The following is a 20267-nucleotide window of genomic DNA, read 5'->3' as shown; positions in this document are numbered from 1 at the left end:
TTAATCCTATGAAAATTAAGTTGTTACAGTTGATTTAGCTTTTATTGCATTGAACGGAAAAATCGAGAGTACAGATTGCAGTCGTTGATACTTGACACGTTCACAAGGAATCAATTTCTTCAAACAATTGATCTGTGCCGAATCCCGAACGCGTGATCACATGAAATTGAGAATCGCTTGATGTAACTGAAGTGCAATTGATTTGATAAAGCTTCGAACGCAAAACTGATGACTCAAAAGAACTAAGATTTGAAAATAATCAGATTCTGAGTTTGGATATGAAGAATACTCGAACGCTGATACCAATACTGGCTTGTCCAGGACTCAACAGTCCAATTTTATACGCAATTCTGAACAAAAACACTCCAATGCATTTTTCGTAGACGCAGACATAAAAAAAATGGCATGGATGCTAAGAAATTGCATTAGTAAATGAATTCGTACCATTTCCTTATTTCTTCGTGAAATGACAATATATTGAACTATTTTTATTCGGAATTTGCTTTCGAATTGGGTTGCACACTCAAGTAGTCGCAGCAATATTGGGTACAAAATAATACTCGTCCTGCCTAAGTAATTCGGTATCAGCTACCCACTGTTCAAAATGCCGTAATTATTGTTTGGTATGCACATCCAAAACTGCTTCAACTGATTCATTTACTCCATTTATATCCTGCCAAGTATTCATTCTTACCTTGCCGAATATAACGCACGTTATTGATATTTTGCACCTGAATAGAAATTCACGATGAAATTACAGCATTTCTTGGGTATTTTTACATCTCTATTTCGAACGATGCAGCATTCGAGCGCGTGGCTGCCGGTGCGCTCGCCATCAACGAATGACGCAGTCGCTCCGCTTAACATCTACCTATTTCGGAGGCTTGAGTACGCTCGATACTCAAGGCTGACGCGCATGTAACGAACCGTTATCTGCTGGTCGCCGTCAGTTTCGTAATGGCAGCCGTTACTGCCAACGTTCAGCAGGTGTCACTGCCTACAAGGATGATAACACAGAATAATAAACGCTGATAATAATCTTTAACGGTTATAAATGCAAACTTTGATGATAATCCCGCGTTAAACACTGTAGCTGGAGAGTTTACAAAACACAACACGCCCACTTGTGTGTATTTGCCTACAAAAGAAAGAGAAAGACAGGCATCTGTGCACACATCCAACTGATACCCACAATAGAGATCAGTGGTGAGAAACACACAAGCATAAAGCGTGTTATGCGGCAGTGGCACACGGTTGGCTGATAGTTGATATTGCTAAGGTTATTAATTGCAATGCATACGAATAATTGTTATGATGGTGGTAATGAGACGTTATTACAGTAAATTTTTGCATCGCTATCGTTCCGGTCAATTTTTTGCGTCGTGGATAAAGTGCATATACGTGTATAATATATAAATCGCAATAGTAATTCATCGACTGAAACACATGACTCAGTTATACGACTGTCATAATTGAATTACAATAAGATAAAAAAAAAAAAAAAAAAATATATATATATATATACTAAAATCACTGCGTAATCGAAGGACAATTTTTCAAACATGAAGAACAAATCGTCCGAAAAAAACTGCAGCAATGACGTTTCCGAACTGCCAGGTGTGAAGTTTTTATTCATTTATATATATATGTTACATATAGATGTATACCTTCGTTTCGTTTTACAGTGATATTCCAGATGATTTTCAAAAATGAGTTTTGCTTTTAAAGCAGTATCAAAAAATTTTTTAAAAGCCAATTGTGTTAGAAAAAACAAACGCGGCACGTTTTAAGACGTTTTATGCGCCTCAGATGTCCGCATTGGTAATATATTTTCTGAAACCACAGTCAACACAGTTTTCAAGAGGTCATACTGACTGCCTAAAAAGGGCTTTTTGCGCTCATATGCAACACCCTGCGTAATCATGCGTGAGTCTGAAACGACCCTTAGATTTGCGTTTCTGATCTGCAAGACGTTATACTCATTTAATCATACCTCGTGCAACTTCTGAGCACTATTTAATTCAAATTTTATCAAAAATTCTAGAGAAAAGAAATCACTATGATCCAGTAAAAGTATTTTTTCTCATATATATTTAAGCTTATTTACAACTAAAAATAAACGATATGTGGAAAAAATTTCGTTAGATGTTCAATTATTCAGCAGATGTCCGAAAAAGGTTGAGAGGAAGACTAAGTTTGACTTTTTTTTTACACTTTCTACAAGAAGTTATGTTAATTTCTCTATATAATAATAGTCTGTACCTTAGAAGATGGCCGCATAATTATTTTATAAACACGTCTGTGAAAATTGTTTAATTTTTCGAGAGCACGTCTACATGAGCCTTTTTAAAATTGACTCAATACTTCTGAAAGACGTCTAACGGCCATGGCCAAAGAAGAATCCTGAAGCTGTGAGAAAATTCGAGTTTTTGAATAACACTCGGCCTATTGCATACTTATTGAACAAAAAAAAGTTCTGAAAATTTTATATCTGTAACCCAATTATTTCCCGAGTAATCGAAAAAAATAAACTGATTTTTAGTTCTTATTTTTCATAACTTAAATATTTATATTGGGCTCTTGTTAAATTTAATTCAAAAAAACATCAAAAAATAGATCTTCGTATATTTCGGAGCAAAATTTAATTTTTAAAAAAGAAAAAAAAAAAATTGAAAATCGTCATTTCGACGTGTTTTTCTCCAGATATAATTATAAAAATTTCATAAAATACTGGCTTAGAGTGTCTTTTAAAAACTCGCTGAGGCTAATTTCAATATTTTTTTTTTACGTTTCTTTAGCAAGATTTTTGTCTATAAAGGGGTGATTTTTTTTTTCATACAATGGAGATCCAATTTAAGGTATAAAATGCTTAACCCATTTCCATGATAATTTTCTTTTCGTTATCTACGTCTATTCCCTGCTAACAAATCACATCTGACGATATAAATTTTGAAAAAAATTGCCATTCACCTTTGATAAAATTTAGTATATATGTCGTCGGTGAATTTGAACCGTTATTTTCAATCTCGTTTCTTCGCATATCCTCACCATGGATATTGGGTTTCAGGTGTGGTCGCAGCGATGCTCGACGTTTTGGACGACAAATGTGAAAATGTCAGAGAGTCTGTATTCGAGTCGATTCAAAACATAGCCAAACTCAACCCTGTCGTAGTTGTACACGCCTCTTTGTACTATTTAGAACTTCATCCTAAGGTAAATTTTCTAAAGATCATCAAGAATTATCAAATATAATTTTTCTTTCTTCGGTATATTATTTATGATTCTACAACAAGATTAATGAAATTTCCATGAAAAATAATTATGAAATTCTTTATAAAAAATATTTTCATTCCGAGATTGATTATTTGAAACAGTTGTGATCAACGTTCTGCGAGTCAAAATCGCTGCTAAACTTCTTTCCCTGTATTTTTACCTTTTTCAAAATTCTCGATCCTTTTGAATTTCATCTAATTCGTCTAGCTAAAAAAAAGTTTCCAGCCATCTTTTCCTTCGAAAAAATTTTCGACCTGAAAATCTGATGAAATATGTAAAAAAATACAATGTTTTTCATTTGATGGGTAATTTTACAACCGAAAAGATTTCACCCCCTCATTCGGCTCTGATACTGAGGGCGATGGAAGAAACCTGCAAGGATCAATGCGCCTGTCTCGACGAAGACCTGGCAATATCGGTGGCCAAAACTGCGTCCGAGGCATTGACCGGCGAGGGAAGCAAAGAGGCGTCTGATCTGCTTGTCGCGCTGGCCAAGAGCCATTGTGCCAATACGATGGGTCTGGTCTTGCAAAGGTAGATGAGAGAGATTTTTTTTAAGATCATCTCATCTCGGAAATAATTTCTATGAAACGACGGAAAGGATTTTCTTCCTAACTAATAAGATACATTTATTTCTGCGAACTCAAAAATCTTTCCACATTAGCAAAAATCATTTTCAGAAACTTCCAGAAATTTGCGATTTTCATCGATATTTTCATTCCAATTTTTTTTTCCAATTGTAATAATGAAAAATAACAAACGGTGATTTTCTCCCGATACTTATTACAAACAAAATGTAGGAAAAAATATTTTCGTTCCGATTCTCAAATATAAGACCAATTTTTTTTTTTAATTTTCGAAAAAAAAAACATGAGAGTCCTTTCCAGAAACTTTCTAAAATTTCGTAAAATTCTAAAGATACGATCAAAATGATTTAAATTTTTCCAGAAATAATACAGATTTTTTTACAAACCACTCAAAAAACACGGTGACAATATATTTCTCAGAAATATTCATCGGAGTTGGAATAACAAAGAAAATATGACATTCCACATGAATTTATTTAGTTAGACCGACAGATATCACCAGACACGAATGTTCAGCCAACTTTTCGCTTCTTTCAGACTTGAGCCAGGCACGACAGCTGACCCAAGAGTAATTCGAGCACTAGGAATGCTTGCGGCTAGCAACGCCTTCGGTGCTGTGCCCTTCTTGAAAGTCGCTATGAGTCTGATCGCCCCAATGTTGGGTGTGACTCGAGAGGATGCCCTGAAACAGGCATTTTGCTACAGTGAGTATCGGCGAGACCAATCAAGGGGGCACATCCGAGTAGATGGCTAGAAAAGTAGGCGAATTTCGAGAATTTTTGTCCAAAAAACTATTTAATTCATTCCATCCGTAGTTTATTAATTTTTTTTTTTTTTTTCTCAAAGTTTATACATTAAGGTATATTCAGTAATTTTTTTAGCAAAATTTATCGACTCCTGGCGTTGTTACAGTTTTGACTTTAACGTTCGTTTTCGGGCCTAAATTTAACACCATTTTTGGACCATAATAAAATGAATAATTGAATTTAAAAAAAAAAACCATACGCAGCGAACGAGACAAAATGTAGAAAAAGATTGTGTCCAAATTTGGTAAAAATTGGTTCTATCGTTTTCGACATATCCTAGGCAGGAACTCGGAAACATAGTTTCGAGATAATCGAGTTTAAAGTTCGACGAATCGGCGGCAACTTCGACAATTCTTCAAAGTTCATGATGCAATTTACTTTCAGAAAAGTGAAAAAAAAGGAAATTGCTTTTTAAAATATCATACTTGGATGTGTCCCCTTAACCCTTTGAGGGGCAGCGGTACACATTTTTTCATTATTGCCGTTCTATTTTCCAATACCTTTATACTTCTAAGTCATTTCTAGTATATTGAAAGTTCAAGCTAAAAGATACTTAAGGAAAAAAGTGGATATTTGTTTATTTATAATTAATTATACATAATTCAAACGCAAAAAACTCGTTTTTTTCAGAATAAATTCAGCTGTTCTCAAACAAAGTGTCGAAACGCTTTAAAATTTTTTTCGTATATTCTTCAGGTCTATTACTAAGTTATAAAAAATTTTCAGATATATCGGCAGGCTCAAATTTCCCCAAAAAATTATCGAATTTTCTAAAAATCCAATTTCGAAGAAAAAAGTTTATGTTATACATCAGATATCAGAATCGTAATCAGCGACCCCAAAAAACCCTCTATACCAAATTTGGTGCCGATTGAACGAAAAACCACGAACTTAACCTAAAATAGTCGCCATTTTAGGTCCGCCATCTTGAATTTTGTAATTCTAACGTCAGAATTGTAATCAGCGACCCCAAAAACTCTTAGAACACCTATAATTTTGAAAATTTGTTCCATAGAAATAGGTACCCCTCAAAGGGTTAATCATCAATCACTCTTCGAAGCGATCATCTTATCTATACTCTCGCTTTATTGCAGCTATAGGAAAATTTTCTGAGGCAATACACGAGTATTTGGTGAACATAGAAGAAGCGCCGGACTCAAAGATCGGCAAAGATCTGTTCGATACCGAGATGCTGCTAGCTTATGACACCTTGGCACACACGTGGCTGCCGGCTAGTCGAGATCATGAAACGACGCAGGCAATTGTAACCGCAATTGGTCCGATATCGACTCTCCTGCCTCCGGATCCACAGGGTCGAAGACTTGCCAAATTGTTGCCGATACTTTTGAACATGTGCAAGAGATCGAATCTCCGATTAGCTGCAACGAGGTATTCCCGATTTATTGCACGTAATTTAGTACGATAAACCAGCTGAACAAGTGAATGAATTTTGGGAATTTATAGCTTGAGATCACATTATTGAATCCAATTGGAGTTTGTTTTATTTTCAAAAGAGTACGGATCAAGCTTTGAGAAAATATTTTTTTAGTTAGAATCTATAAATGGGATGCACTGTTATTGAAATTTGAAACTGATAGGAAGAAACCGTGAAAATTTCAAAATTTTATAATGTATTGCTTTGTTATATAAACTCAATAGCATCACTTTTTATGAGACTTATATATAAGGAAATAATGATTATAAAGTTTGAAAATTTTCAGGGTTTGTTTCTTCTATCATTACAAGCAACAACTCTGCCAAGTTTCAAATCGATCCCTCAATTTATACCAAATTCATACAAAACGAAATAACTGATTATTTATAAAAACTGCATGTATTTTACATTTAAGACTTTCGGAGCTTAGAAGCACTTGTTTCAATTGACGTAGAGGCTTGAATCTTTACACAGATTTTTTTCAACGATTTCAAACACATCTGAAGCGGCCCAATAAAATTTTTTTACCAAATAATGGCTTCCTTAATTAATCGATTTGCTCCGAATTTGCAGACAACTTTTTTGGATAGTATATATACCCTCTTCATCATAACTCAAGATTTCATTCAGCCATCATATTTTCTCGTCAAATAAATTTCGAAAATCGTAAATTTTCGATAAAAATTGGACATCGCCTTTAAATGATCGGCATTTTGTTGAGCGAAGAGAAAAAAAATTATTTCTAATCATAGTCAAGAAGTAAATTAGTCAATAATAGTATCTTGAAGTTAGAATTAAATCGGCTGAGCCATTTTTGAGATATCGTAGAGGCCACAAAACTATTGCATCAAATAAAATGGTTGTTACCTTATCGGCAATAGCAATGCTTCCTATCAACTAAATCTGTTGTAAAAAATATGTGCACGACGTCCGACGAACATTCTTTTGAATAAAAGAAACCGCAATCTAATTAAACGATTAGCCGTCGCCGTATAAATCCCGTTATTTGAAAATGTGTGATCTCCGACTAATTTTGACTTTGATAAAAAAAATAAATAGACAATAATCGTTACCGATTTTCAGAGTACTGGCAACCTTGCTGAATTCCGCGAACGAGGAAAACAAAATGGTTATATATCCGATGATCGAACATATTCACACAACTCTTTCGGATATGGTTTGCATCACGCCTTTCGAAGCCTCCAGAGAGGCAGTTTTAACACATTACGAAGTACTGAGATGCTCCAACGCACTTGTTTCGCTTTACGCCGGAGAGGGACTTGATAGGTAAACGATTTGACCGGCGAATTATCCGTCGATTGTGTTAATCGGTTGTTTTTCGCTCTTTCAGATTCTTACAGCAGCTCAAATCCCCCAGCGCTGTTCAAAGGTCCAGAGCACTGGTCGTCCTTAGACATTTGATAAACACGCTTCCTAACGAGGTTTGAAAAATCTTGCATTTTGCGCATCGTTTACCATGAAACACGATTACTGTTGTCACTTCGTTAAGAGAATATTCTGATCTAGAGGCTTGATTTTGAGGTGATTTTACTCACGCAAAAGAAAAAAAAAAAACATTTTTAGTATCCATTTTTATCAATTAGTTTTCTTAATGACATTTTGAAAGTATAAAAATGCATATAGAAAAAAAATAAATTCAAAATTGACATTTTTACAGACCGATGAACTGGGGACTCTCAAACAATTGTGTCTCCTGGGAACATAAATTTTTTTGTGAATTCGTAAAAAAAAAAGGGTGTAGGATTAGTCGGACGTAGGCGATTTGAAAAAAAAAAAAAAATTTCGCAAAACGGCGTCCATGTGTTAATCGATGTCATTTTTTTGTCTTATTTTCTCAACTTTGGGAATTTATGTTATACCTAAATTTTTTTCATCAGCAATCCGTGCCTCACATAATGTTCCTTCTTCCATTTCAAACGCGACATTTTTTTTTTTGTTCGTCATTCTTAAAGATTTTTTTTTAATTTCTAGACCAGAATACCACCAGCGAGTTAAATGCTTGAATCACTGAATGGAAAGCTTAATGGGAAGGAGAAAAAATCAGTTAAAAATCTCCATTCATTCTTAACAACGATTTCATCAATTTTTCAGGATGATTCAGCCCTTCAGCGGATAGCTTTAAGCTTACAGGAATCTCTGCACGAGGGAAACGCGCGACAGTTGGTCGGAGCTATCGCAGCAATCGCTGCAAGATCAATGAAGCTTTTAACTCCTGATCAGCGAGCTTGTTTCGTCCGATTCATGGTAGGGATCTATAAAATTACTCACATTTTGCTGATCTATTCTATCCAAATAATTATTTAAATCGCCTCAATTTGGTATTCAATTTTTTCATTTTTTTTACAGGTAATGCAGTGCAGTTCTAAAACCGACGAAGGACAATCCTGCGAAGAGGCCCTCAATTTACTTGCGACAACAGTCGATGGTGCCGAAAGCTGGTTGTGGTCTCTTCTGCTGAATTCTTTGGTCGATCCTCTTTCTTCTACATCATCTGTAAGCTACAAAATTTTGTTCTTTAACATATTGTTTTTCAAAATTTCTTGTACAGGTCTTTTTCTTCAATAATTATTAATTTTTACGGTTTTTCAATCGCTCAGACAGATTCTCTATCGATTTTAGAGATTTATTTAATGTTTAAGACATTTTTTAAATTATTTCAAAGACGTTGTTACCATTTTTCGGCAAAGTCTCTTCTATCCTTATTCATCGTTTACAAACCGTTTCCACAGTTTTTCAAAGGTCTTTCACTCATTTTGCGTGGTCCGTTCCTCACTGTTTTACGTAATTTGATATCATTTTCTCAATAATTTATCTTAATTTTTTATCGTTTCTTCACAATATTTCAATTTTGTGATCATCTTTTGTCATATTTTTACAAATTTTATAAATCATTTAGTTTTTTTAATTGTTTCAATTTCAGCAATTTAAAATTACAACGAACGACTTACTTTTCCTTCATTTTGCAGGTAATTCCAGTGACGCGTGCACTGACGTCAATGGCTGTGAAAATAATCCAAGACGAGCAATACGAGAGATTAAGAAATAATTTCCATGCTTCCCTTGTGCTCGGAAAGTGCCTGGAATTATTGGGTGATCATCAAAATCACGTTGCCGTGCTGTCATTTTTAAGGTCCACAGCTCCGCTGATCGGATCCCATTTAGAAAAACTTTGGGTTCCGAAATTGACGAAAATAATAAACAAACTGCAAAACGATCCGGCAGCGAATAAAGCAGATCATTCTTATAGGTAGGAGAAACCATTCTGCAGATATTTTTCAACGTTGAATATCCTTATCGTAAAAATAGGTTATTACTATTTTCTCAATTTCTTCATTTTCACTCAATTCTGGCGGTAAAACTTCGTCGTCACTCCCTTGTCTTTTCCATTCATCTACCTTTGTGATAAATTTCGACTCACTACTTTTGCAATATCATAAAATTTCACGACTGCTGCAATCGTTAATGAGTGGACAAAAAATTGTCGGAAAATTTCTAGAATCGTGAAAACTAAAAATTTTTTTTGCCAGAAATTAATTCATTAAGTCATTTTATATAAATTTTGAAAAAACTGTGAATAGCACACTAAATTTTGAGTCGATTCACAGAAGTTTATAAAAGAATTTAACTTAAGTGTGTCTTCCTCTCGCATGGAATCTCTTTGCAAAAAAAAAAACAATAACTAAATCTGGAAACTGGTTTCGTCACAGCGCGGATCCCTGGGAAGAAGAGATCGTAGAATTACTAGAAGAGAGCGTTCTGCTTGAGGAAGAATCCTGGAGCACAGAGCTTTCGAGCGATTTGGTATCACGAGTGGCGAACAAACCAGGAGTAGCTCCTTTCCTGGCCTCCGTGACACAGGACGTTTCGCACACGCAGCTTTTGATCGACCTGGCAAGAACTCGTCCCGACGATAGTTGCTACGCAAAAGGCGTAGGAATTTGTGCAAAACACGAATTGGAGACGGTTCTAAAGCTGATGGAGGAATCCTGCGTCATCGAGGATTCGAGAAAAGTTCCGGTCAAGCTTCTAGGACTCATGAAGGACCTCAAAGCTGCTGCGACCGTCGAGGCTGCCAAGGCTGGACTTCTTAGATCCTATGCTGAAATCGCAAGGAGAGGCGATGCCAAGGATCTGTTTTCACCTCTCGACGATCATATTTTACCCTGGATTAATCGACAGTTGCACGAGGCAAAGGAAATATCGACAAAGCTCGCTGGACTAGTTGCTCTTGAACAGGTAAGCATGATTTAGTCTTGTGCAAGATGTAATTAATGCTATTATTATTTATAGATGAATTGGATGAGATTATTCATATTACTGAAGAGATTAATCGAGATAAAATGAAAAATTATCTCTCATGCAATTATCTTTCCGGAAGATATGATTATCCTTACTTTCATCACGATAATCGAGAAAACTGGATGATCTTTATTTTTGTGTAGATAATCAACAAGATAATATTGTCATTATATTTATCTAGATAATCAAAAATACCAGATTATCCTCATTTATATCTAGATAATTAAGAAGATAAGATCATACTTATTTCCATCTAGATCATCAACAAGATGAAATAATTCTAATTTTTATCTAGATCAATAATAAAATCAGCTTATTCTTATTTTTATGTACATAATCAATAAGACAACATTATCATTATATTCATCTAGATAATCAAAAATATCAGATTATCCTTATTTATATCTAGATAATGAAAAAGATCAGATGATTCCAATTTTTATCTAGATTTTCATGTAGATGATCACAAAATTATCCTCATTTTCATCTAGACAATCAAATAGGCTAGACTATCCTTATTTTCACCTATACAGACAAGTTTTTCCTCATTTTCGTCAAGATAATAAAAATGACAAGATTATGCTTATTTTCATCTAGCTTATCAAAACCACCACCAAATATGAACAAGAAATTTTTCAATATCACTGGGAAGACAAAATTATTCTTTTCATTCTACTCATACAATTTTTTCCAGGTGTAGTAAAATTGCAAATGGCGTTTTTATTGAATCATTTACGATCACGAAATTATATCAAAGTTTTGTATCGATAATTTTGAAAAAAAAATATCAACGCACCATTAAAAATAATTCAGATTCGGAAGAAAATACATCCAATCGTACCAATATTCCACTGACAATGAGCGTTATAGTTCCATTTTCAATTTCTAAGGTCGGAGGGGCTGCTCATCCCAACAGATTACCAGAGAGCACTGGGTTCCGCATGCGAGGACCAGCCTTGGCTTCTGTCCTAGCCTTACTTCAGACATCGTCTGGACACAGGCCGCTTCAGCTCTATTCAGCGATACTCAAGGCAGTCATCTCGCTGATGTATCCTTCGTTTAACCAAGCAACGATTAAAGTCTGTTTATTTCAAAGCAAGCATCCGGCTGAAGTCGACCCACTTTTGACGTCATATCTTCGGATTCAGTTCTTAATTTTTTTTCGAAATTCTATTAGCCGATGAGAAGACCCTCAATATTTTTCAAATATTTCAAATCAAACAGTTTCGGGATATGATTTTTTTTTTTCGTATCGTCTTTTTGAAAATATTACATTTTTCAAGACCGCGTAGCGGAAACGCGTGAGGTTTGAGAAAAAAAATTTCATAAAAACAAAAAACTCAGTTCTTTGTGACGGAAAAAATCATCTTTGAGGAGGTTGTAGATTTGTTCACTTTTTTTTTTATCCTATAAAATTTTGAATCGAATTGAGCATTTTATTTGAATGAAATTTTTTTTGTCAATCCTCACGTTTTTTTTTTTACCTAAACGTCATTTTTTAAAAAAAAGACGATTTAAAAAAATTAAAACTCTAGAACGTTTGATTTGAAAAATCTGAACAAATTGAGTGTCTTCTTATCGGCTAGTAGAATAGGACTTGGAATAATTACCGATTCCAAGAACTGAATTTTTTTAATCCTCAAATGTCTGATCCTTAACACGGTTCATAGAAGGATACCACCACTCCTAAGTCCAGAAGAACGAGAAGTCCTGCTCAGCACACTGATTCACAAAGTTGTCCCTGCGAGTACCGAAGTAAGTATTTTTTCATTTTGGATACAAAATTAGCACGATATTTATAGTTTGTTTTAATCGGTTTTCAAAAAATCAAATTTTTCGCATAATATAGAAAAAGGCTTACAGTTTATCAACCGTTGGGAATTGATAATGTGGTCACGACAAATGATAGAAATTACTATTTTCCCAAACCACAATTCGTTTTTCAGTGTTATTTTTTCATATACATATATATGATGGTAAAAAATTTCATATTATGAGTTTCAAAAGCCTAAACCTCTGATTTTTTCGTTGGTTCGATAACCCTGGCTTCATAAATACAATAGTTACAACCTGATTGCAATTTTTTTGTTGAGTGTTCTATATTCACTTTCGGGTGATAACTGTTGTAAAATGTTTTCGAATCTTTTAGATTAATTCATTGCTGCTACCGGATGAAATGCAAGTATTGAATAGCTTGGGAGTCGTTTGCAGCGAAGTTGTTGCAGATTCTTCAGACGCACTGGCAGAATTGAGCGATTCTCTTTTACCTTGGATGCAAACTGGCCTCTATTACGAGAGGAAAGCTGCACTTCTCACCCTTCGCTCCACCCTCAGGTAGATAATTAGTAGAATTTCAAGTCACTCAAAAAGCTGCGATAAAATCAAGTAATTTCAGAGAAATTGGAATAAAAATTTTTTAAATAACAGTTCCATAAAGTTACTGAAATAGCTAGACAATTCTAGTATTGTTCATCTGGAAGTGGGAAAAAAGTGAACCCCTCCCCCCCTCCTTCCCCAAAAAAGTGAAAATAAAGAGTTCATTTTCATAATTATTTTTATATTTAATCTTTTTTTTTTACTGACGTGCTAAGAACGAAATTAAAAAAAAAAAACGTTCAAGAACTCTTAGTCAAATAGAAAGCTTAACAGAAAATGATATAACTGAAAATAGAAATAAAATAGTATAGTTAATCAGTTTCTTTATTTTTTTACCTTTTTAGAATATTCTATTAATCACTGATTAACTTGACGATTGAAAAAATTATTTTATGATTATGTTATTTTGATATAAATTGTTTTATGATGCAGTGTAAAAATTATTTATGACGTCGTTGCGTTACAGATCGTATCACGATTTACTCAAGTACACATATCCGGGCGGTAGACTGGAGCCGGGAAAATTACTGGGAAGAATTTTGTCGCGAAGCACAGATCCAGAGCCGGTTTTCAGATCGTTGATTGTCGACTGCGTCGCTCTAATACTGAGTATAAGTGCCAAGCATAGATCGACGCTGCCTGACAACAACATAGATCACGATCTTAGCGAAATAAAAAGAGTGATAATAAACGAGGATATGAACACGCTTTACGAGGGCGTGAAGGTGAGTCAAACAAAACAATAACAAAACTTATTGGAAACAAGACATTTCAGTTTCAAGCAATCGGAGTTACAGCTCTCACTTCAGTTTGTGCGCCATATTATAGTTCAGTGTCCGAACCGTTGTCAAAACAAGTGATATTTGACGTTTAGGATGACTGTGGCAAGATATGATGCTCGACCTGAAAATGGGCTGTAAATCCAGTTGCATAAATAATTCGCACGCATCGTTCCACAGAAAGAGAAACTCTCTGTATAGTCGTGAAATATTTGCCAAAGTATTCTATGAAATTCTACGAACTAATTAAGGAATTCTATGAAATGATATTAAATGATGCGCAATGTTTTTGACACTCACCACCGTAACTATTATTACTACTATAGCCACTAAGACCACTATTACCGCTGAAACTATTATTACCACTAAACCCGCTGTTACTAGTATTGCCACTATTACCACTGTTTCAACTATTATAACTAAAACCACTATTACCACTATTGACACTGTTGCCACTATTTCCACTATTTCCACTGTTTCAATTAATACCTCTAAAACCACTATTACTACTAGTATTAGTGTTGCCACTATTTCCACTTTTACCACTATTTAACTATTATCACAAAAAGTACTATTACTACTATTACCACCTCATACCACTATTTCCACTGCTTCAATTATTACGGCTAAAATCACTGTTACCACTATTGACACTGTAACCACTATTTCTACTATTACCACTGTTTTAACTATTTATACCACTAAAACCACTATCACTATTAGTATTAGTGTTGCCACTATTGACTATGAATATTTCCACTATTACCACTGTTTCAACTATTAATACCTGTAGATCCACTATTACTACTAGTATTAGTGTTTCCACTATTTCCACTTTTACCACTATTTAACTATTACCACTAAAAGCACTATTACTACTATTACCACTGTTACCACTATTTCCACTGCTTCGATTATTACGGCTAAAATCATTATTACCACTATTGACACTGTTGCCACTATTTCCACTATTACCACTGTTTCAACTATTAATACCTCTAAAACCACTATTACTACTGGTATTAGTATTGCCACTATTTCCACTTTTACCACTATTTAACTATTATCACTAAATGCACTATTACTACTATTACCACTGTTACCACTATTTTCAATGTTTCAATTATTACCGCTAAAATCACTATTACCACTATTGATAGTGGTACCACTATTTCCACTATTTCAATTATTACCGCTAAAGTCACTATTACCACTATTTCCACTATTACCACTGTTTTAACTATCAATGCCACTAAAACCATTATTACTACTGCTATTAATGTTGCCACTATTTCTACCATTACCACCAAAATCATTAGATCCTTACTCTTCTCGAAATGATTAGAAATGAAGCATCTGTATCCAAGCCATACCGAAATATTGAATGTTTCTTTCTTTAAATAGATCTTTGTGGTTTGTTTGTACACAACATTTCGCGAAATAATCAATACACGATTACATAAATACGAGACCAGCTCTAAAATAATTGATAAAATCTAACGATCTTTATAATCCAACCAACACCTTTTATTGGTACTTCTTCTTACAGACTTTAGCCGCAGCTGCTAGCGAAAGGGTCGCTGGCGGCGAGGCCGTCGCTTTGGCAGAGGGGTTAATTCTCGATCTAAATAGTCGAGGGGACGGCTGTTTGGCTTCAGCCATTTCTTTAGCTCAACATTTTAAGGTCAGAGGCACCGACCTGGCGCATGCTGCTGTTCACCTAACTTGTACGCAGAATATGTACATATAATATCTATAATATGCGTTCGATATAATTTTTTTTAACCATATTAATCACGCAATTAACATACGATATATTACACCTACAGCTTCGTGAATCTTTTTCCGCTTTTCCATTCTTCTTTAACAATAAATTGAAAGTTTGAAATTGAAGAATTGTAGAGAACAACACGAGTGTTTGGGAAAAAATTTACCGTTTGCAATTTTTGTAAAAGTACAAAAAAAGTATTACCTTGCAATCGGCCTTTCTATCCTAGAATTGTTATGCTCTCAACATTTTCAAAACTGAATAAATTATATTAATACTGATTATTTTAACTATAAGCTTAATTTTTCTTACTATCGCCATTTCTTTAGTGATTGTTGCATTTTTGATGGACTTATATTTTTTTAACGTCTTTATTCTGTACAGTAAATTTTTTTTATGAAAAATAATGAATAGACCTCTGCCCAGTAAAATTTTTTCTAGCATTTTATCATTATAACGGGTCAAATTTTCAGCTGAAATCCTGACGCAACTTAGACACATTGAAAATGTGAGCTGTAAAAAAGGGGCCATCAATGCAATTAAGACACTCGCGACTCATCATCCACACGAAATCGTTGAGGCTCTTCTCAGGCAACCTTTGCCTTTAAGCAAAGACGCCGAGATCTGCTGGAAGGAATTTGCAACAAGTGACGAAATCGGAATACAGGTAAAAAAAATTATTTCGACTCGTATTTCTCGTTTCATTGATCAAGCCAGATCAAGCTTCCTAAGTTCATAATCTTCCTCAGTTATTCTCATCGTTATGGTTATATTTATTTTTCATTTCCAGTTGATTTGAGTTCTTAATTTATTCGACAAAAATTCGACTCAAGATTCGATCTTAGGATTCACTCAGTTGATTTTTTTTTTCTAAAGTTCTTTTTGAAATTTCTTAGCATCCATTTCGCCTATATTTTCAAATCCATGGAACTTATACTTGGTGGCAATTGATCAGTAACTCTCTTTTCTTTGAGCAGGTTCTGGACCTGCTTCTCCAGCAACTGACGAGTAACAAGATGTTGGAAGAAAACGGAGTCAGTGCGATGTGCCAAGAGAAGACTAACGTCGCCTCGTTTTCTTCATTGGCGGCGGTTGTAGCCCTCGGTCATTTCTTCCAAGCAACAAACTCAGATTTGCTCATTGAGAAGCGACTGCCCGAGCTGATTTTCGCTCTCCTGGCCAGCATGGCTGCTTGGCTTTACGCCAACGCTCCAATAGCGCCTACAAACTGCAAGTTTGGATTTGTCCCGAACAAAGAAGCCTACAAAATAAATCCTCATCACGAAGCCTACACTGCACTTACCCAAGTCCTAAACGTCGTCAATCCGAACGTCGCTGGCGGGATATTGAATGGATCTGTAAGTGTTGCTTGGAGACCAAAGGAAATAGGAATCCACTATAGTCTTAAAAATTTCGAAGGCCTTAAAAACGTTCTGTAAATATTTTAGGATTTTAATCGTGTTTCCTTAAACTGTGTAAAAAATTTTGAACTCGCTCAATCGACATGAGAATAGTTCAAAGATTGCCTGAAACAATACAAAATAATCTCAGAACTTATCAAAAACATTATATATTTCTGAGTAATTTCAAAATCAGAAATTGTAAGTATTTTCCGAAATTTCTTTACCACCGGAATGATTGTGAACATTGAGACTTCCATTTGACACTTTTTCTGACATTTTATTCCGGCAGCTTACAACGTTTGCTCATCTTCCAGGTGTTCGAGTCCGACTGCAAAGCGGAGGAAAATCTCATATCCACCGTCTGTTCGGTGGTTCGATGCATGACCAGCAAAGACACGATAGTCACTCTGGCCAGGTCGCTGTGCCAGCTGGCCACCAGCACGATTCCAGCCCAGAGAGCAGTCTCTGCTGCTTTTTATTCGGAACTTGTTGGCAGGCCTGGTTGTGGCGACGTTTGGCTCGAGGCGATACTGAACACGCTTCACGAAGCAACAGCAGACTCGTCTCCGCTCGTTAGAAGACTTGCCATCATCGGACTGACCCGAGTGTCTTACCTTGATTCTGATCAGGTAAGATATTTAGGTTCAACTTCGACTCAAGGACTCGCTGAGTCAATAGTTGTAAATAAAACTGTAATTCCAAGGAAGTCGAATGAGTTAAAAATGTCCTTCGAAATTATGAAGAATTAATCGAGGTAACTATAGAAGTATTGAAAACCCTTTGGAGTCACATGGCGAATAAATTACGCCGCAGGTATATTGATTCATCTTTTTCAAATATTGGAGATGTTGTTTTATTTGGTGTTCAGCATCATCGAGGTCGATAATATTTACGGGAATTTTTTTCAACGTCTTTCTTTTCACTTTAAAAAATAAGTTTTTTGTACGTAGACTTTTTCTGATCATGTGTTTTCGTCGATTTCAGATTTATCATACGATTTCCATTTATTTTCAACAATTTGGGTGATTTTCAGGTATGTGTTGTGATTTCCCTTATCCAGAAATCGATCATCAGTATGATGCATTAATGAAACTTGACTAATTTATTAAAAATTTGAAAATTGATAAACATCATTCGAAATCAATGTCAATTGACTGATATTATTCATGTGATCTTCGAGTGAATTGTGGACATCTGGTGGAAAAAAATTGCACTTCACTAACCATGCCATATTTAATTATAAAATACCTTTTTCATCGTATTTTTCCCAGCATATGGATTCCTTGCACAAAAACTAAGGCCTCAGAGATTGCACTGAGACGTCTGTACTTCTATGTTTGAGTAATTGGCCTGAAACAATCCGCTGACAGCCCAGTTTTCGACGCCATATTCCTTAGCCACGGCCTAACCTACAAATCAATTGTCATAATAATTGAATCTGTACATATTTTTTCGTCAAACTGTTCCAATCCGAAATAATAATGAATGCCAAATTCCTCCTTTCAGATCGAAGAGCATATAGGAAGTTCAATAGACACTTTATTAGAGCAGCTCGAGGTGCCGGCCGGAAGTGAAGGTGGAAATGGAGTCGCTCTGGAATCGCTTCGTGGCTTGGCAGTGCTTTTGTCGATAAAAGGTCAGCGGCTGCCAAATCCACGAGTCATTCTTTCCCTGAAGCCTTTCATCGAGAAGGAAAATTGGGAAATGAGATTGGCCGCCATTAACGCTCTCGGCGCCATTGCTCACACCTGGAAATCGCTGTCCAGCAACGCCGACGAAGTTATGTCTGATCATCTTCTTGGCTGTTTGCCCTGCCTCATCGTCAGACTCGAAGATCCAAATCTGGCGGTTGCTAAGGTCGCTAAAATATACTTTCTAAAATTATTAAATAAAGTTTGGAACTATATTCAAAATTTTTCAGGCACTGATTTGAGCTTTCAATTTTCGAGTATTAAACATATTTAATTTTTCGGCTGATGAAGATACTTTGGTAACAAGAAAAAATGAATTTTTGAATTTATCAATACGACAAAAGGAATGTTTCCTTCTCTTTTATTTCAAGAAACGTCATTTTGACTCACCAAAAAGTGATCAAAAAATTTATTTTATTCCTTATTTAGTACGTTGAATGAATTTTTTCATTTTTCTTTTGCCTACCTGCACAAAATTTATGACAAATTTCAGCAAAAAGAATCAAAACTCAATTAATTTAATTCAAATTCTCAACGTCACATGTCATTTTTCCTGAATTTTTAACAGGCTGTAAGAGATACGCTGCATGATTCGGCGAATTTCCTGCAATCCGAATCACTGGCGTTTATTATTCATACGCATCTTAAGGCAGAGAATAAATTGGATGTCGAAAAATTCGTCTGCGCTTTGATACAGTGCATGATTCGAGAAATTCCTCAACGTGTTACTGAACTCAGGTGAGCAAACGATATTCGGACATCAAATTCAAAGTTCTGGGTAATTATTTAATTTTTCTTGTCCAGCACTATTCTTTTTTTTTTTTGGCAATAGCTCTTCATAGAATTTGTCAATGGCTTTCTTAATTTTGAAATTCTTTTGGCAATTTTTTTGGCAGTTATTTTCAAACGTGGAAATTTCAATGAGATCTGGTGCAATGAATGTTTCTTTTATTTAAAGAAATGTCATTTGATTCAACAAAATAATAATCATAATTTGAGTTATTGCGTGAAAACCAGATTTATTTTTGATCAAAAAATATTTCGTCACTTGTGATTCGCCATGTTTGGTAAATTGTTAATATATATATTATTTTTTTTCTACTTTTCATTTGCAATAAAAAGAGTAACTCTAATTTGGCAGGAACTCGGTCAGCAGAGGATATTCTAGATCTGAGAATCCGAACGTCAGAGCAACGTCGGCCCTCATTCTTGGCTTTCTGAATCCTCCAGAACCCGACGACGTTCAGCGACTTTTGCAGCTTTTAAGAGACACCGAAAGTATCGTTCGATCCCGAGCAGCTAAAGCGCTCTCGATGTGTTTCACTCTTTAATCTGTATATAAGATTCGCAGAATTTACATAATAACGCAGCATTCAATAATAATCTTCCAGCGGCGTTAAACTTTGCTTACAAAATTTTATTAAAAAGTTATAATAAATTTTTATCGGAATAGAAGTTTGCAAAGGTTTGCGAGAATATCTTTTCGTTGAATGTGGAGTTTTTTCTTTGACGATTTTCATTATTAATCAATAATAAAGAAATAAATCGTAGAAAATCCGGGTGAATATCGAAGTACGATTGTAAATATGCGAATTATAATTCGATGATGAAAAAGTTTGAGATTTTTCAACCTTTGCTGTAAGAAAAAATTTAATTTTTTTTTTTTTTTTTTTATATCCACTAATTGGAGCTCAAATCTCTCGTTTTTGATGAAGACTGTAATAAAAATCGCTAATTTCGGTCATAAAAATGAACAAAGTGAAAGATAAAACTTGAAAATGAAACAGTCTTTACGGAAAATTTTAGATTTCTTTTCGATTTTTTATTTC

The 20267-nt window shown here is 34.9% G+C and overlaps 1 protein-coding gene across 3 annotated transcripts; it reads left to right on the top strand.

Annotated features, from left to right (window-relative positions):
* Positions 1-959: 959 nt before the first annotated feature.
* Positions 960-19879, top strand: LOC124410967 (maestro heat-like repeat-containing protein family member 1). 3 transcript variants are annotated; one of them, XM_046889726.1, is made up of 23 exons: positions 960-1488; positions 1520-1617; positions 3068-3213; positions 3599-3807; positions 4398-4564; positions 5761-6055; positions 7185-7388; positions 7453-7543; positions 8214-8366; positions 8469-8615; positions 9089-9369; positions 9830-10358; positions 11312-11469; positions 12092-12176; positions 12571-12755; positions 13264-13522; positions 15126-15303; positions 15818-16011; positions 16322-16702; positions 17062-17376; positions 18254-18604; positions 19007-19176; positions 19583-19879. In XM_046889726.1, exons 2-23 carry the CDS (start codon positions 1563-1565, stop codon positions 19767-19769), a joined length of 4740 nt encoding a protein of 1579 aa, XP_046745682.1. In that variant the 5' UTR covers positions 960-1488; positions 1520-1562; the 3' UTR covers positions 19770-19879. The 3 variants fall into 3 exon arrangements, with proteins under 3 accessions (XP_046745682.1, XP_046745681.1, XP_046745683.1); XM_046889725.1 differs by having other exon boundaries at positions 19580-19878; XM_046889727.1 differs by lacking the exons at positions 960-1488; positions 3068-3213 and having other exon boundaries at positions 19580-19878.
* Positions 19880-20267: the final 388 nt, after the last annotated feature.

Source organism: Diprion similis, chromosome 10, assembly GCF_021155765.1.
Source record: "Diprion similis isolate iyDipSimi1 chromosome 10, iyDipSimi1.1, whole genome shotgun sequence".
In the NCBI taxonomy this organism is placed as follows: Eukaryota; Metazoa; Arthropoda; class Insecta; order Hymenoptera; family Diprionidae; genus Diprion; species Diprion similis.
This window is presented reverse-complemented; position numbering and strand designations above follow the sequence as displayed.